This window comes from Xiphias gladius, chromosome 16, assembly GCF_016859285.1.
Source record: "Xiphias gladius isolate SHS-SW01 ecotype Sanya breed wild chromosome 16, ASM1685928v1, whole genome shotgun sequence".
NCBI classification, from domain to species: Eukaryota; Metazoa; Chordata; class Actinopteri; order Istiophoriformes; family Xiphiidae; genus Xiphias; species Xiphias gladius.
This window is the reverse complement of record NC_053415.1, coordinates 10578120-10594405: the sequence shown is the minus strand read 5'-3', so window position 1 is coordinate 10594405 and position 16286 is coordinate 10578120. Positions and strand designations below refer to the sequence as shown.

The 16286-nt window shown below is 40.7% G+C and overlaps 2 protein-coding genes across 4 annotated transcripts; one reads left to right on the top strand and one right to left on the bottom strand.

The window, feature by feature from the left end:
- Positions 1 to 1554: 1554 nt before the first annotated feature.
- On the bottom strand, positions 1555 to 11073 carry zgc:152951 (uncharacterized protein LOC569013 homolog). 3 transcript variants are annotated; one of them, XM_040149357.1, is made up of 12 exons: positions 10961 to 11073; positions 9123 to 9912; positions 7256 to 7495; positions 6998 to 7115; positions 5549 to 5731; positions 5175 to 5369; positions 3990 to 4063; positions 3409 to 3606; positions 2900 to 3037; positions 2710 to 2799; positions 2406 to 2549; positions 1555 to 2105 (listed from the first exon to the last, which is right to left on the bottom strand). In XM_040149357.1, the coding sequence occupies exons 3-12, from the start codon at positions 7493 to 7495 to the stop codon at positions 1977 to 1979; spliced, it is 1509 nt and encodes a 502-aa protein (XP_040005291.1). In that variant the 5' UTR covers positions 9123 to 9912; positions 10961 to 11073; the 3' UTR covers positions 1555 to 1976. The 3 variants fall into 3 exon arrangements, with proteins under 3 accessions (XP_040005291.1, XP_040005292.1, XP_040005293.1); XM_040149358.1 differs by having other exon boundaries at positions 5549 to 5701; XM_040149359.1 differs by lacking the exons at positions 5175 to 5369; positions 5549 to 5731.
- Positions 10183 to 13546, top strand: c16h3orf38 (chromosome 16 C3orf38 homolog). Its single transcript, XM_040149360.1, has 4 exons — positions 10183 to 10402; positions 10872 to 11047; positions 12116 to 12360; positions 12754 to 13546. The coding sequence occupies exons 1-4, from the start codon at positions 10276 to 10278 to the stop codon at positions 13115 to 13117; spliced, it is 912 nt and encodes a 303-aa protein (XP_040005294.1). The 5' UTR covers positions 10183 to 10275; the 3' UTR covers positions 13118 to 13546.
- The last annotated feature ends 2740 nt before the right edge of the window (positions 13547 to 16286 follow it).

The window sequence follows — 16286 nt, the reverse complement described above, 5'->3', positions numbered from 1 at the left end:
GCTACAGGCCAGCATTCAGGATGGGAGGCTTTTCCAATATCTCATGCAGCAAATGCAGTCCAATTTTAACACGCTAATTTAACCTTTTGCTTTGGTGATGTTCTGTTGGTAGCTTACAGACAGAGAAACTAACGCTTACAGTAATGTGCAAGATTTTAACACGACACAATGTCTTTGCAAACAAAAGTAGACCATACAGAATGAGCCAAAACTGTAAAGAGTATTAACAACATGCAGCATACAGTGAACTGATGACATCAAACAACTTGAATATTGTTTCCACTCACATTTTCCTGTGACCTGAGATAGTCCTAAAATGCGAAAACACAGAAAGCCCCCTTAACAGAAGTTTTTCCGAGTCTCACGCTCCTTACAACCATACAGTTATACTGACTGAATATGTGGGGAAAAAATAAAAAATCACACTAGAAAATGTATCATGATCCAGCATGTTAAAAATGATGCTTACAAATGTTTAAGGCCAAGTAAAAGTGAAAACCAATGAAGCTAAATTTCCATGTAGAGAAAAAAATGGAAAGGGTACTGTACACGTTTGTAGGCCTGTTTAGGTGGAAACTAAACACAGACAATCTACAAACTCTGAAAATGAATTACGATTTAAACTGCTACATTTAATTGTATTCATGACTACTGATTTGGGCAATGAAAAATATTTTTCAAGACTGAGATTTTTTTTTTAGTTTCTGCAGACATAGTGGAATAAATAGCCGAACAAACATGGCACATTATTCTCAGATAGACCAACAGTGAACATTTTTCCATGTGAATAAAGTGCAGATATGTTTCAACAGCTTTCAGAGTTGGCGATAAACAGGCAAAATGTGAGAGTGCATCCCAGATGGGTGCAGTTTTGATAAATGTTTCCATTATTCACATTATCTGATTTTTTTTACTAAATAACTGCTAAAAACACAGTAGAAGCCCTTTTGCGATTTCAAATGGAAGACCTGGATAAAAAGGAGTGGACAAAGATGTAGGTTCATGAGAAGAGAGGGAGAAACAAAATATTACTGGGGTTATGAATAAAAACTGATAATAACATGCAAAAGTCTGAACACTGCATCTGTCTGTGTTTCTTTAACAAGGACACAGTTGCTGTACAGTATTTTAATTCAGGAGCTGGATCCTACAAAGGACGCAGTCCATAAAGATGGGGATGTCAGAGGATACGGCCCCGCTCATAGCCACTGAAAACGGTGCCGGAATGATGGAGCAGCTTTGTGGAGAATCTGCAGTCCACTGCTCATGAATGAGTGGGTTTGTATGCTCAAAAGGTTTTGATATGGCTTGTCAAGGCAGTGCGGTCGGATGAGCGAAGGGTTGATTTGGACGGAGAAGATCATGATCATCTATGAGTCCTGAGTTACTGACATGGTGTTTAAAGACTAGGACTGGAAAGCATGAAAACCATATTCATGATCTAAGTTGTATGCTTGTTTAACATTCTCTATGATAATACACTCTAAAATAATTTGTGATATGTATGCCATTTTTTAGAGTGTCATTTCACATAGGAAACATCGATAGGCGAAGTCAATAACACGCTTTATGTGCATTTTATCTCATTAAATATGCTGCATTACAAAATTTCTGTGTGCAACTCTAAAATAAGCTCTCTGTTGTAATTACTTGAAATTTGAAAGTACAACTCATATATGACTTCCAAACACAGGGTGTAGAGGCTTACAATAAGACCTTACAGTTAGAATAAGCCTACAAAAGAAGTGTGATTCGATGGTACAGTGCAAACACCTCCCTTTCACCACTTGGATTTACAGTTTGTTTTGCATAAAAACATTTACATGAGCTTTGGGACCAGTGCATTGCATTCGGCGAACACGCTGTCACCGTCCTTCTGGTTTTTTAAGTAGCTGCAGCTGCAGCTCAGTGGAAAGTGGACAGATGCAAAGAGACAGAGGGTGTAGCTGGACGTGTAGGTGTTTGGGTGTTGACGCTCAGTGGGTGCTGTTGGAGCTCCAGTCGTACGGGAGGAAGCTGACTTTGGTCTTCCCGGCAGAAAGGACGCCCTGCAGGCTGGCCTTCTTCGGCGAGTCCCCCATGTGCTCCAACACCCACCTCAGCAGCTGAAGTGAAGAGAGTCATGAGAAGATACCCCAGAGTGAGGTGAACAGTTGGGTTGAAGGTTGAAAATATCAGCATGTTTTTTACTGGCTGATAGCATTTGCAGTGCTTGAATGGTAACTGTAATTTGCACTGTGCTTAGACCCACCACTATTATTCTTAGACACAAGAGCTGATAAATTAAACATAACTTAAAAACGTTTAAATGCTGTAGTATACTATCATTTCAGATGAAAGAGACTGCGAATGTTGATTCAGTGTCTCTATCTATATACAGATACAGCAGCTGGAGTTAAACCTACCTTCTCATCAGTGCCTCCAAAGTCAGCCTTGTACCACTTGAATATCTGACTGAGTCGCACTTCTCTTTTCCCAGAATCCACCAGACAGCCGTCGTCGTTCTCCAGGAAGGCTTCAGCTGCTGTGCGGAGCTGGCTGTCAATGTCCTGACAGGTTTGAGTAGATCATACTTCATTTCAGACCATTCAAGCTCTTAGTATCACCAGATGCGTTGTACATTGAGTGCAGAACACTGCCCAGTATATTCCCATTAGTTCAGACTAATAATACAATAAAACAACAGCACCGGAACTGACATCCTCTTACCTGTGGAGTGTATGTTTTAATTGGCGGGCAGCCCTTTGCGCCACAGTTCAAGGCAAAGTGAATGAGGGGCTCAGCATCTGGGAGGGCCACCTGGTGGACGACAAGAGAAGCGTCATTTAGTTACTCCAGAGAATACTGTTACAGAATGAGTGAAATGTTTCATTTGTGATTTGACAGAATGTCTGAATACTTGTAGCCGTGGGTCTGTTTTGGAAAAAGGCCTTCGAAGCTGTGCGACACCTTTCCTGTTCCCTCTCAGAACGCCGTTCTCAATGTCCTGTAATGTGAACACCTCTCCTCCAATTAGGTAGCTCACATAGTTGAAGAACTACAAAATGGGACGGAAACAAATATCTTTAATGTAATTTCATCCAATCCCGTTTAACAACACGCGAACTGAATCAAAAATGAAGAATATCCTAAAATGGTAACCCTTTTGCCCACAGGATGTGAAAATACAATAAAAAGTTAAGATAACATGATGATTCATACCATTCATTCATGCCATTTAATGCATATATTTTATCTTTACACTGTAATTAGTGTAAGTCAGTTAAAAAAAAATGCCTATGCTGAACTTCAGCACAGAAATATTAGCTCAGCCTTAATGTTTTCTTTAAATGCTTTTTTGCAGAATAATTATCTGAAAATGTATGGAGGGTTTTGGAAAACAGTGTGGCAACTTTGATCTGATCCTACTCTGTATCTTTGCCACATGTTGGTTGGGGCCCCCAGGCGTAGATACCCGTGGATGACCAGGGCATTGTAGATGTTGATGAAGAAGGCCAACTTCTCCTCCCGGCTCAGTGAAAGCAGCTCCACCCTCTGTAGCTGAATGGCTAACTCAGAATAACGCTCAAACGCGGGGTTCTCTGACATGCCTTTGTAGTCCACAGACTGGGGGAGCAAGGAGAACACATATATACGCTCAGTTTCTCAAAATATACAGGAGTAAAGCCACCACAAAACGTGGGCAAGTTTTTTTAGACGTACAATGTGAGGCCATGTCAAAAAAAAAAATCTCTTAAAAAAAAAACAAAACAAAACAAAAAAAACATGAAAATGGGTCATAAAAGGCCACAAGATGACAAACACACAAGGTAAATCTGTGTGCACAGCCATTTGCTAGCACTTGCACATGAAACCTGAACCTGCCTAACGCAATAGTACACATTGCATGCCACAGATTCATACTTAACCTTGAAGGTACAAAACAGACACGTGCACAGATGAAAACACTCCGTGAGTCAGAAGCCCTCCGTAGTCAATGAGGACGTTACCTTGCCATCAGCAGAGAGATGCTCGGAGAACAATTTCAGAATCATTTCCCGTAAAAGCAAAGAGAGTTCAGCAGCTGAGAGAGAGAGAGAGGGAGAAAGAGAGAGATGGTTCAATGGGAAGAACATTTACAAACTGCAACAAGGATCAGGCTACCCTTGAAGTAGTACAAATGAGATCATCATTAGGAAACATTACCTCTGAGAAAAGACAGCATTGCAGATCAATTCAAGAGGAAAACAGCCAAGCATAACAACACCGACACACTGAGAAAAGCAGAGATTATAACCACCTCTGTGTAGCACAGCACAGATTAGCCTGTTAGTTAGCCTCTGGAGGGGTGCCACGGTCAGTTACAAATACAACAACACAGAGCCAGGCAATACGCCTCACCACCATCGCAGAACACAAATCTTTGAAAATTAATTAAAAGCTAACAAGTAGTAATCTGACAAAAGATGACACCAAACCCACAGCAAAGCAAAACATGGTTTTGAAACAGGGCTTGAAGGATATATATTTTCAGGCCAGCTTTTTTCTTCTGTTCATATTTCTGAACTTAAACTAACACTTGATGATATTTTGTACCAATAGTATATGCAAAAAAACTTTTAATTAAAGAAAGAAAAAAAAAAACAGCAACATGGCAACAACACTGAGACAGTGGGACACAAACTAAACAAAATGTTGCAGTCAATTCATTAAGTTGTACAACAGACTTATATGACTAACTTTGCAAACATTTTTTAATACAAACCTCAACTTCCACTTACTAGCTTTTTTCTTGAGCTTTCATCCGTATTTATTGGCCATCTGCTCACTTGCTCAGTTGTCATGGTGACAACTATAGCAACTGAGCAGACTCCATCTACCGGTGAAGACTGTGAATTGCAGTTGAAAGCGTTGCAAAAAAGTTAGTAAGTGGACCTTGAGTTATATTATTTATTTACTTGTTTTCAAAATGCTACTGATATTTCCAAGGTTAAGAACAGAGTCTCATGCTCATGCTGGATCAAAAGCCTCATAAAGGAGGTGGAAGTCACCAATGGAATGATGTCAACTTTTTTTTATGACAGCCTTTTATCATATACAAGGGACAGGGGTTAGAGAGCCTTGAAGGACACTAATCAGTGTGAACCGGGAATGCGATGTGTGTATGTCCAAACCCTGTACCGGTCCTGACCTACCCTTTATGGGACTGCAGGTTGCAGTCTGTCCTGCGTTGAGGGCTGCATGAGGGTCATCCTCCAGCAGCCTGTACAGTGTGTCCATGGTGTCTTTCCCTTCTCCAAAAGTGCCATCCTGCTGCCCACAGCCACGCATACTGACCATGTACTTCTTCTGCAACAATGCCTGGCCAATGTTACAGGCCTCAGCCCTGGCTAGCACACACATGGCCACAGTCAGTAGTGTAAACATCTGGATTTGGCTATACTTTGTATGAATCAGGACACTCTGAGGTAGTTCAATGAGTTTCCAGATTATTTTTAATAATGTCTACTAAATAAAAATACCAGAACAGAGAAAGCCTGTTTTACTGCAGGTCTACAGCCTTACTTACCCATGCCCTTCTCTTTCTGCAGCCAGTCAACCAGCTGTTCGCCTGAGAAGCTCTTTTTATATAAAGTGAGCCCCCTCCTTTGACTGCCAATCACACTGCCATGTTTGAGGTCCTCTACCAGTCCCGCCAACTCATCCCTCTCACACTTAAACGCTTTGAGGGGAGGAATGTGCCAAGCCGCACATGTACAAACAAACAGAAATAGACATGTTCACACCCACATGTGAGAGAGAATTATGTGCAACTATGCAGTCCAGCATGTGCACAAAAATGTATCTGGTTAGAGGAAATGATGTCACCTGAATTGGGTCAGGTCATAGCATCTTTTACTCTGACACAGCTGTTTTACATTTTTTCTTTCTGAAAAATGTAAAACAGCTTTTCGGGGAAAGAAAGACACAACTTGAGATAAATGAAAATATGCTGTGCCTTTTGGGAAAATATGTAGGAAAACCTCCTTGTCGACATAGATGGAGCCTTCATATGAAGGCTGGCAGGTGTCACGGAGAAAAGAAAAAGTGATTTGAAATGACTGATACATTCACTTCACTACCAAAACATAGCTGCTACTCTGCTATTAACATTCATTGTCAAGTTACTGTGGCAGTAGGAGCTGGAATTACTGGTTGGTGTGGCAACTCCACAATGGCAACACTTTGAACTGCCCTTCCTATTTGATCTTGACTTCCTACTATTTATGATGATGTTGCTAATACTACATCAAAGCTAACACTACAGCTGTGTATGTGCTCCTGTGGGCAGACATTGTCCACACTGTAGGCAGCTTAGTAATCACATATAATGAGTTACTGTGAGGCAGCCTGGTGCTTCTGGACTCATCCAGAGTATCAAGTTCCCTGTATCAACTGTCTGTGTTGGCTGTAGCAACAGGAGATTGGGAGATGAGATAAAACACACACACACACACACACACACACACACACACACACACACACACACACACACACACACACACACACACACACACACACACACACACACACACAAATCTGCTGTTAGCCAAACATGTCCACATATGCCAGCATTATTTCATAACCAGTCGTAGCTCTTGGCTCACCTCCTTACAAAGATGACTATGCAAAACCAGCGCTCCTGATTCATTCACTCTACTGGGGAGTCGATTTTCTCCTCACTGATTACAGTTTCACCATTTCACAAAGTGTCACACTTATTCCAGAGCAGACCAAACCAAACTGAAACTGATTTTGTTTCCAAACTAACATTGCACAATGATTTAACCCAATGACAGAAAAATAAGTGTACAATACTTAAACACACCATGAACTTTGCATTAGAGACATTTTTCACTGCAGAAGAAACTCTTTCTACACCAAATTTCTCACCAGAGATATAATTGGCTGTTCTCCCATATGTGAAGGCAACAAAGTGATCTGGTAAAAGCAAGTGCTCTGCACTTTTTCCCCTCACCTCCATCAGTCTCCCCAGCTGTATCCTCTGACTGGTTTTCCTCTGGTAGCGGTGGAGCTTCTGCTGGAAGAGGCTCCTCCTTGACCAGACTCACCAACCTCTGAAGCTCCTCAGGAGCCTGAGGAGGTGAGACAGATCAACACTTACATACATGTTTAAACACAATTTTGAATAAGCGTAGATACAAGTAGGATTTTTTGACACTGTTCAAAAATATACATTGCACTAAGTTCACTGGGTGTTTCTCCTCCTCCTCACCAATTTCTGCAGGTCATCATTGCCCCCGACATGAACGTTGTTAAAGAAGATCTGAGGGACTGTGCTGCGTCCTGTCAGCTCCTTCACTCTGGCTCTCAGCTCCGGATGCCTACCCAGGTCCACGTCACATACTGGTACCTCCAAACGCCTGAGCGTGGCCTTAGCCTGCATACAGTGTGGGCAGCCCTGGATGGAGTACACTGTTACCCGGCCCAGAGGACTGCTCTCAAACTCCCCCATCTACAGCAATAGAGGTGAGACAACAGAGACAAGAGTTTTAAGCTGTAGCTGTCCAGAGAAAATTGGCTGAGCGCCACGCGTTTCGCTAATGATCTGTTTTACATGCTTACAGTTTGACCAATTTATGCAAAAACAGTTCATCCCTAGTATCCCTCTTTCTGCTCTTAGCTACTGAGCAAGTAGGTGCTTTATCCAAAATATCTCAACTATGTTAAGCATAGTGGATTCACCTTTTGGCCTGAATCTAGCCTTAAAATACAGTAGCTTTGTTCTCCATGTGTATGTGTGTAGATGTGTAAGTGCATACTGTATGTGTTGTATATTCATGTGGTGCATATGTACATGTAGGTTTATGTGCATATATGTTAGATTACTTCTGTGTATATACTGCATATATACGCACATTAAAGAAAATAAAAATCTTGTTTTCTACATTTCAGGGGGGGTGTGATAGATCAAAAAAATTTTGTGGTTGAAAATTTGCGATTTATTTTAACCCTCTCCCTTGATGAGACCTGGCACATGCTGATGCTTACGTATCTGGTATATCTCTATGCACTGCCTGAAAGAGCAATTGTTTTTTCTGTCCATACTCACAGAGTTGAAAATGTCTGTCTGATTAAAATTAATGCGCAGGACCCATATACGCAGTAAGTATATGGGTCCTGAGTTCGGTTCATTTGTGCTTTATGGCTTTGTGTTCTCTGTGGAGGGGGACAGTTCTCCAAATGCTCTCGCACAATAAAATATACTGAAAGAATCATGTTGTCGTCCTCAGCTTGATGTACTTTCAGTTATATCTCAATATTTGTTTAGCATGACGTTCTCTTGGCCAGTTGAGGGATTCAAAACCACTAATCTTACGGCCCTTTGAATCTTCTTTCAGTTCTGAACATTTCCGTGTGTTGAATCAGGCCAGTAATGTGTATTTCAACTGAGTGAAATGTTGGTAACTGCTCTTGTATGAAGTTAGCCAATGACACAGTTCCTCATTCACTCCGACAGAGCTTTAGGCGAGCAGTCAGTCAATGTTAGTCTGGGTTTATCAAATACTGGATCAATGTTGATTTCAGTAGGAAAACGTGGCTCAGGGTCCAAGGCTTTGATCCTAATTTTTGTTTCACAGTTTTGCCTCTTTTAATGAAGTTATCAATAGTTAGTGCATGACATGAAATTGGTTTAGCGCCGTTCACCTGTAAGATGCTCATAATCTAAGAACAACGTTAATAATAACTGGTCCCAAATCTTTATGGGAGATGACTGGACATAAGTAAATCTTGAGATTTTTTGAATGAAGAAATTAAAAGCCGATGTAAGGTAACCCCGATTTATAGAATGACATTTATGGTTGTTTAATCTAAAGGGTTATGAACCCTTACTAACAGTATGGCTATATTAAATTCCCCAAGTTTTTTTAATGGAGTTTGGAATGGTACTACAAATGTCTTTCAATAACTAAACAGCAATTTAACCGACAAATTTAACAATGACTTAATCATTACACAACATGTGAGTAACCATTTGACGCTAGATATAGTGTCAACCATACACTACCTAAGCTAACGTATGGAACAGCGTCTGCTATTGTGAATATTAGAAAATCATAACAACAGTAACGCGACGTTACCTTTCAGCGTTGGACTCCCTTGCTTGAAACGGGGGTTCAAGATTAAGTGGTACAACTGATCCTCTTAGTCCTGATCCTCTTATTTAAAACAAATGACCGAATAAATACGTCTAATGCCGTCCGGAGGGTCGCTTCTCTTGCACGTAAATTAACCAGCTGCACTAAGAGCAACATCATCACGACTGCGCAGGCTAGCCCGTTTAAACCGCTACATGGCTGATGCTAGTTAAGCTAGCTATCTTTTCTTTTGATGCCTTCAGGTGCTCCTCATAAATTTAGTATTCTGGCGCTATTGACTGTAAATCATTAGTCCCATGATCTCAATTACCATTACAAACCACAATCATATGTTTTGACATGACGATAGATTATTACCCCTGCAAACTCTATTTTGCCTTTAAAATCTCTAATAAAATTATTATAAAATTTCACTTATCATCTGGCCATGAAGTAATTACCTTCAATCGTAACAGTAGATAATATCACTTTATCCTAATAGACACAACAGAAGATGTGGAACACTTTATTTATGCTGTATGTGCTCCCGAAGGCTGGACCTGCCCCGGATCCTCTGCTCCAGTGCACTGTGAGCCCTGGACCTCTGCCACCAGTGTCTATTAGATAGTTGCTCCCGACCCTGCTGGCTTGCCCACAAGCCCAGGCAACACTTCGGGGGGCCCGACTTGTGTCGTGGGGTCGGTGAAGTGAGCTGCAAGCCATCAGCAAAATATCTGGTAAAACCCCAAAGCAACCAGCACAATGGGGAGGCTTCCATATATGATTATTTGGCCTGTAAAACAGGGATTTAGAGCATTAACAAACTTGAATGACATTAAAGTTAATTTCATCATATATTATTGTTATTATAGTCTTCTCATTCTTTTTATTATTATCAAAGATTCCCAGTTTGGTTCAAAGATGGCTGTAAAAAATTTGTAGTTTGCTCCATTATAAGGAAGTTTGTGCGTATTTCAATTTAATACTCCAATATTTCCTACGTAAATAAAGGCAACAAACCCCCCCTTGTCTTTTGCTCGATGTACAGTAGCGTGCGGAACGTTTTTTGACTGGTACTTGTTTCTGTACGATCACTTTTCTAGCAGGACATTAATGGACGAAGAGAACCTTAAATGTTTGTTTCGTGTTGTCAAAGATGTCAGGACTGTCTGTAACAGAGCGTTCTGGATGTAGAAAGATACTGAAGTTCATGGCAAAAGCTGACTTACTGTCACTTAGTGACACAGTCACGAATAAGATGATAGTTGTGGAAAATATAACAGGTATGTTTTTAATCTGTACCGGATAGCAAAGAGCATGATAGCTAGGATACCATTACATTAATTTTCTCTTATGTTGACAGACTCAAAAAGTTAATGTCATACACATAAGCTCCGTATTACATCAATTAAAACTTTATACGAGCATTTGTTAAAATATCCTTCGCTATAGATACATAGCCTCTCAATGTGCTGTCGGCTTGTCACACTAAAACAAAACAGACCGTGGTCTACAAGTCTCTGTAGAACCTCAGCGAGTCGCAAAAAACCCCTCAGTAATGAGCTAAGATACATGTTGCAGATCTACCAATAAGAAAAGAATGAATTGCCAGTTTTCAAAAAGGACTTTTGCGTGTGCTGACACGAGGGATAACAAAAAACGTAATTTCTGGTGTTATTTCACTTCGGCCTAAAATATATTGTTTTAAGATAATGAAACCATCTTGTGCCTAATGCCGGTCTGTTCATACAGAGGCTATGGAAACAATTCTGTCCTTCACTAAAAATGCTGAGGAACTCCTGAGAAGGAAGAAGGTTCACCGTGACCTCATTTTCAAGTACCTGGCCAAAGAGGGGGTGGCGATGCCCCCGAACAGCGAGAAACACCAACTGGTCAAGAAGACGCTGGAGCTTTGGTCGTCCGGGAAGGTACAGGGACAGGAGGTCAAGTCACTTGGTCCCATCATGCTGATATGGCTGAATATATGGAGAAAACATAAACGGGAGATGGTGACATTTAGCCTGCAATGGGCAGCACAACCTCGTATTAAGGCAGACTAGAAGATAAGTAACTTGAGGGCTGCTTGGAATAATAAGAAAACCATAATTTCTTGAATCAGGTGTGTTCGGTTGGCATCCCTCATTACATTTTTAACTAACCTGTGGACAGCTGGAAAAAAGGTCATTGTAGTCTGTATGACAAATGAAAAGTTTTCAGAGGATATAAATGACTTAATACCAGTGGATAAGACATTGGTACTTTTTGAAATCATTTCAAAATAGGATCAAAAATATCACTAGCAGCGTTGAGGATGCCGTGATCCTTCACCTCCATTCTTTGTACATGCGAGATGCCATCCAGGTCATACTGGCTGAAAATCGTTTGGCTGTTAGATGCCTCAGCAGAGGCACAAAACAAGTCATCCTGATGTAAATCCACTGATGCTACTTGGTGGTCTATTTGTAGTTTGTTCAACATTTACTAGTACATGCATGCTACTGTGATTTAGAAAAAATATTAAGTATGTATTAATTAAAATTTTATTAATTAAATGTTAAAAAAACATCAATCCCACTTTGTATATTTTAAATGAGGCAGAAGAACTAGCTATTGCTGTTTTACCGATCAAGTGTTCTTCCATATAATGAAGGGGTGACATTTTGGCTCGTAGACTACCCACTAAAGATCCTTGCTGGGTGGGAACAATGTCTGTTCAGTAAAATGTTCCACTCGCAAGCCTTAGACAGTGTGCAGGACTTCCTTATTATTTTCTCTGACGTGATTGTGCTAGTATAACTTGCAGCCTTTGAGGTAATAAGGAAAGGTCACATTAGTGGGTCAGAGGTGGTCAGTGCAATGTTGTTTCCCCACAGGAAAAAAAAGTCAACTAGTAGCAGTTGGAATCTTGTACTAGTGGAACATATCTACTAAAAGGTACCTGAGGCACGAATTGGCAGTATTTTTGAGTATACCAAAAACTTCTCATTCCTTTTAAGGCCGTGGTTGATGAAAGCCTTCAAGGAGAGACAGATGAGACCAGACAGATACGGCCCACAGAGCCAGCAGCTGATACCACAGACTTGAAGGCTGAGGTGGGCTTTGACCCACAGGTCCTTGGCCAACAGTTCTGCCAGTGGTTCTTCCAGCTCTTGAACAGTCAGAACCCCTCACTGGGCCAGCAGCCTCAGGACTGGGGACCACAACACTTCTGGCCAGATGTGAAGCTATGTCTTGTCTCTAGGTAAGAACATCATTAACAATTAGATGGAAACATTATTAAATCATGGAGCTGTTGCTGATAGTGTTTGGGAGCTTTTTCTTTCAGTGTTCACAGCAGTTATGTATTTTCATTTATTCATTACAAATTGGCTTGAAGGATTGAATTGTAAGGAGTAACGTATTTGATCTCTGCTGAATTATGAAACGTAGAAACTATGTTTAGGTTATACATTTTTCAATTTTTTCAGTTTCATTACAGCTGAACTGAAAACTGTTCTGAACATAAAATCTTAGAATAAGAATAATTTGAAATATGCAGTAAGCACATCGGAATTTAACACATAGTTACAGTTAACTGAGGGAAAAACAACCCAAAACCAAACTCTGATGATAGAGCTGTGTCTCTCTTTCTCAGAGCTGGCAGTGAACAGATGGCTGATTTCCTGGGTGCTGAACTGGTTAGCCTTCGTCTCCTAGCCTTGACCAGGGAAGAACGCCTCCTCTTCAGCCCCAACCTGGAACCCCATGGCCTCAGGGCCCTTGCCTCCCCCCATGGCTTAGTGCTGGTGGCTGTGGCTGGGACAATCCACAGAGATGCAGCCTGTCTGGGCATCTTTGAGCAAATATTTGGCCTCATCCGCTCCCCACTGGAAAACAACAGCTGGAAGATCAAGTTTGTCAACCTGAAGATCAGAGGGCAGGATGCTCTGGGCGGGACAGAGGTGGTAGCGCCTGCCTTGAGTTACAACTCCAGTGAACTGCAGCTTCTCTGCAGATGATGACACTCTTTTTTTTTTTTTTTTTTACTCTCTTTACTCATCACTCATCTAACTTGCCCAAACACATTTACCCAAGCTGTTGTTTTCAGAGACTAGGAATAGCAACTTTACTGTCTCAAACCCCTCTCGTAACTTATATTTAGCAGTCATTTCAGGTTGTACAGATAGGTGGACACTGTTGCATCTAAATCTACTTGGGAGTTAAATTGGTGATGTAACATAAAGGTTTCCTTATTGCTTTTTGCTTTGCAGAAAGTGTAAGTCTCTGCTGCTTCTTGTTGTGGAAACATTTTGCTTCAAACACACTGTACCTTGATGGAAAGCATAATGTGCTTTGGTGGCCTGTTCCTTTTGTAAGATAAAATATAAATACGGACACGCTCTTGTAAATAAGTATTATATCAGATATAAAGATTATATTAACACTTGTGTACACTTGTGCTCTATGTATTGTTGTGGATTTTCTTCTGTCTACTTCGATTCTTCAATAAGTTTTTATCAAATTCGCTTCTGGGTTCATAGGAGCCGAATCAAAGACACAGGAGAACAGGAAATTTAATACTGAATCGCACAAGTTTTTTTTTTTTTCTTTGAATAACAGAGTACAAACTACAAATCTGACATGTGAAGGGTCTGCAGAACCAAGAATCTATTTTACAACATAATCTTTTAACCCTCTTACTCCATGCTCCTCTTAGAGGGATGCGATATTACTGAATGGTCAACAGTTACATGCAGGGTTGTCTGATTGTCTCATGCTGAGTCAACACTATAGCGGTTGCTATGAAGACACCTAATCATCTGAACTCCTCGTCTTTAACAGGAAAGTTCCCACTTGCACGGGGGTGCAGTAGTGACAATTATGTGATGTTCCTTCGATGGTGACTTCATTGCAGAGTACCGTATATTGCTGAATCAACTGTGTCATGCTACTACCGTTACAGTGCGCAAAATATTGTGACAAGAATGTCTATTGAGTTTTCCTGTGATTCCCAGTGGTAGTGTAGAATATCTGTCTCAGAATGCAGTTTCGTTCTCGGAACATTTTTACATTTTGATAGAATAGTACACAGCTGTAGGGAAAATGCCTTGTTTGTTTTCTGTGTGTTCTATATCCTGGGACACAGTGTCGCTTGCCGCAAGATGTGCATGATGGATGTCAGTCTCGTTCGGCCTCAACCAGAACAGAAAGTGGGGATTACTTTGAATTACGTAACTTGTTCATACCGAGTCCAGATGCTGTGCAGTGCCATGTCTCTGGGGTTACTATACAACATCAGCTGTTTCTCTAGTGAAGGTCCTGAAGAAAATCAGTATAATCACGTCATTTTCAAGAAGAACAGATCCTTTTTACTTTATCACCAGGTTCTACATCAAATGAGCCCAAGCTTCAGTATTCCTACATTTGATCATTTCCATGCCTTTTAGACAGGTTTGATTACATTAACACAGGACCTCACCGTACAGTAAAACAGCTGAGCAACAACCAATGAGAGGCCTTGACTGTCTCCATTAGTTCTGGAAATACAAGATTTATCCCCAAAGCAGCTTTTCCTTTCTGACTAACTGGTATTTTTAGCTATGTTTCAGCTGCAAAATACAGCATTTTCACTGATATGCTATATGGCCCCAATAATGTGACAAAAATGAATAATAATTCATCTACAATGCATTTCACAAGCTCCAAATGATCTCTCTATTAATGAAGTGGCTCTGGTTTCCCATTGATTCTACTCTGACGTCCTAATCAGGGCATATTGGGTCTGGTGGGGCACGGCATATGCCAGTGTGACTCTGTGGCTTCGGTGGTAAATGTTACATGTGGGAAATTATTCTTGGCAGCTATTTTCAAAGGCGCCTGGAATAGTTAATATCTCTGACTGTATGGGTCGGAGCTGCATGGCCCTTTGTGCTTTACTGGGCCATAGTTGTGGTGAGGGGAAACCACGACAGCCATTGATCTCAGCCTGTTCACCTCTCAGAAAGAATAATAACAAGCTGCTCGCCTCCTGTCTTTATGGCACTTGGCTTCTCTGTGTTTTAATAAGTGGTTTGGCCACGGGCGCAGCTCTGACGCACTGGTTAAAAAATACGACTTCAGTGGCGTCTGGTGATGGTTTTGACTCCCTAGAGTTTTTTTTTTTTTCTTTTTTCTTCCCCTTCTCTAATAGGGAAGTGTGTTTTTCATAAAGAAACATGCTAAAACTTAGATCCATGGCTCTTTGAAATAGCTTATTGGTGGTGAACCATAGAGACTTCTGCTTTAATTATCAATCCATGTCTTGTTACATCGATTGTGACTGATTGGATGATCCTTTTGCTCTCAGAAACAGCCTCATTAGTTATCAAAGATTACTTTATTAAATGCTTCATGCTACAGCCATTTTTCACTCTCTGACAGTCTGATGGCTTTACAGATCCATTAATGCCAAACTGAATTTTTAAGTTTTTTTTTTAATGTCTACAGCAGTTATTCTAAAAGTGGGTCTTGGGGAAACCCAGGATTTTGTCAGGGATTTCAAGGAGTCCTTGAAGTAGTTCCAGGCATTTTATGCAATATGAGGAACAATATCGTGGATATTTATTTTAATTTTCACTTTCAGCGTTTGTTTGAGGTATGTAGTATCCTTATGTACTCACTTTACACTTTGCTTTTGGAATGACATATATTTATACAAAAAAACCTAATATTTCTTATTTTTGGTCAGTGATAAGTCAACGTGACCTGACCTCATGACGACATGAGGCCAGAAGAGGGCAGGCAAGCTACACCGGAGAGAAGAAAGACTTTGATCCCTGGCCAAGAAAAGAAGGGTCGGAAAAAATCCTTTTAACACTATTACATGAGAAAACTCATCAATTACTAAGAGCAATATGTGTGAGCTGATGTTACCAGGCAATTTCTATCTGGCCACAGCCATGAGGAAAACTGTAAATTTTTCGAGTTTGAATTTTCCTCCATTAAAGTAATGGGGTTCTAAATGAGAGACACGTTAAACTGTTGCCTCTCATAGGCACAAGAGCACGTATTTCACGTTATTGAAGTGTCAGTAATTTATCGGTACTGGTGACGGTGTCAGCGACAGCTTTAACACAATACTCTCTATAGTATGCACTCCCTGGACAATAAAGAACGAGATTTATGAATCGGAAGAGAATCAATCAATAG

Bases quoted from the DNA above. Each gene is read 5' to 3' on its own strand.
- c16h3orf38 (XM_040149360.1), top strand. From the start codon at position 10,276: ATGTCAGGACTGTCTGTAACAGAGCGTTCTGGATGTAGAAAGATACTG. The intron at 10,403-10,871 runs GTATGTTTTTAA...CTGTTCATACAG, and splicing joins AGTTGTGGAAAATATAACAG to AGGCTATGGAAACAATTCTG. The intron at 11,048-12,115 runs GTACAGGGACAG...ATTCCTTTTAAG, and splicing joins AGCTTTGGTCGTCCGGGAAG to GCCGTGGTTGATGAAAGCCT.
- zgc:152951 (XM_040149357.1), bottom strand. From the start codon at position 7,495: ATGGGGGAGTTTGAGAGCAGTCCTCTGGGCCGGGTAACAGTGTACTCC. The intron at 3,607-3,989 runs GTAACGTCCTCA...TTGCTCCCCCAG, and splicing joins ATCTCTCTGCTGATGGCAAG to TCTGTGGACTACAAAGGCAT. The intron at 2,550-2,709 runs GTAAGAGGATGT...CAAACCTGTCAG, and splicing joins TTAAAACATACACTCCACAG to GACATTGACAGCCAGCTCCG.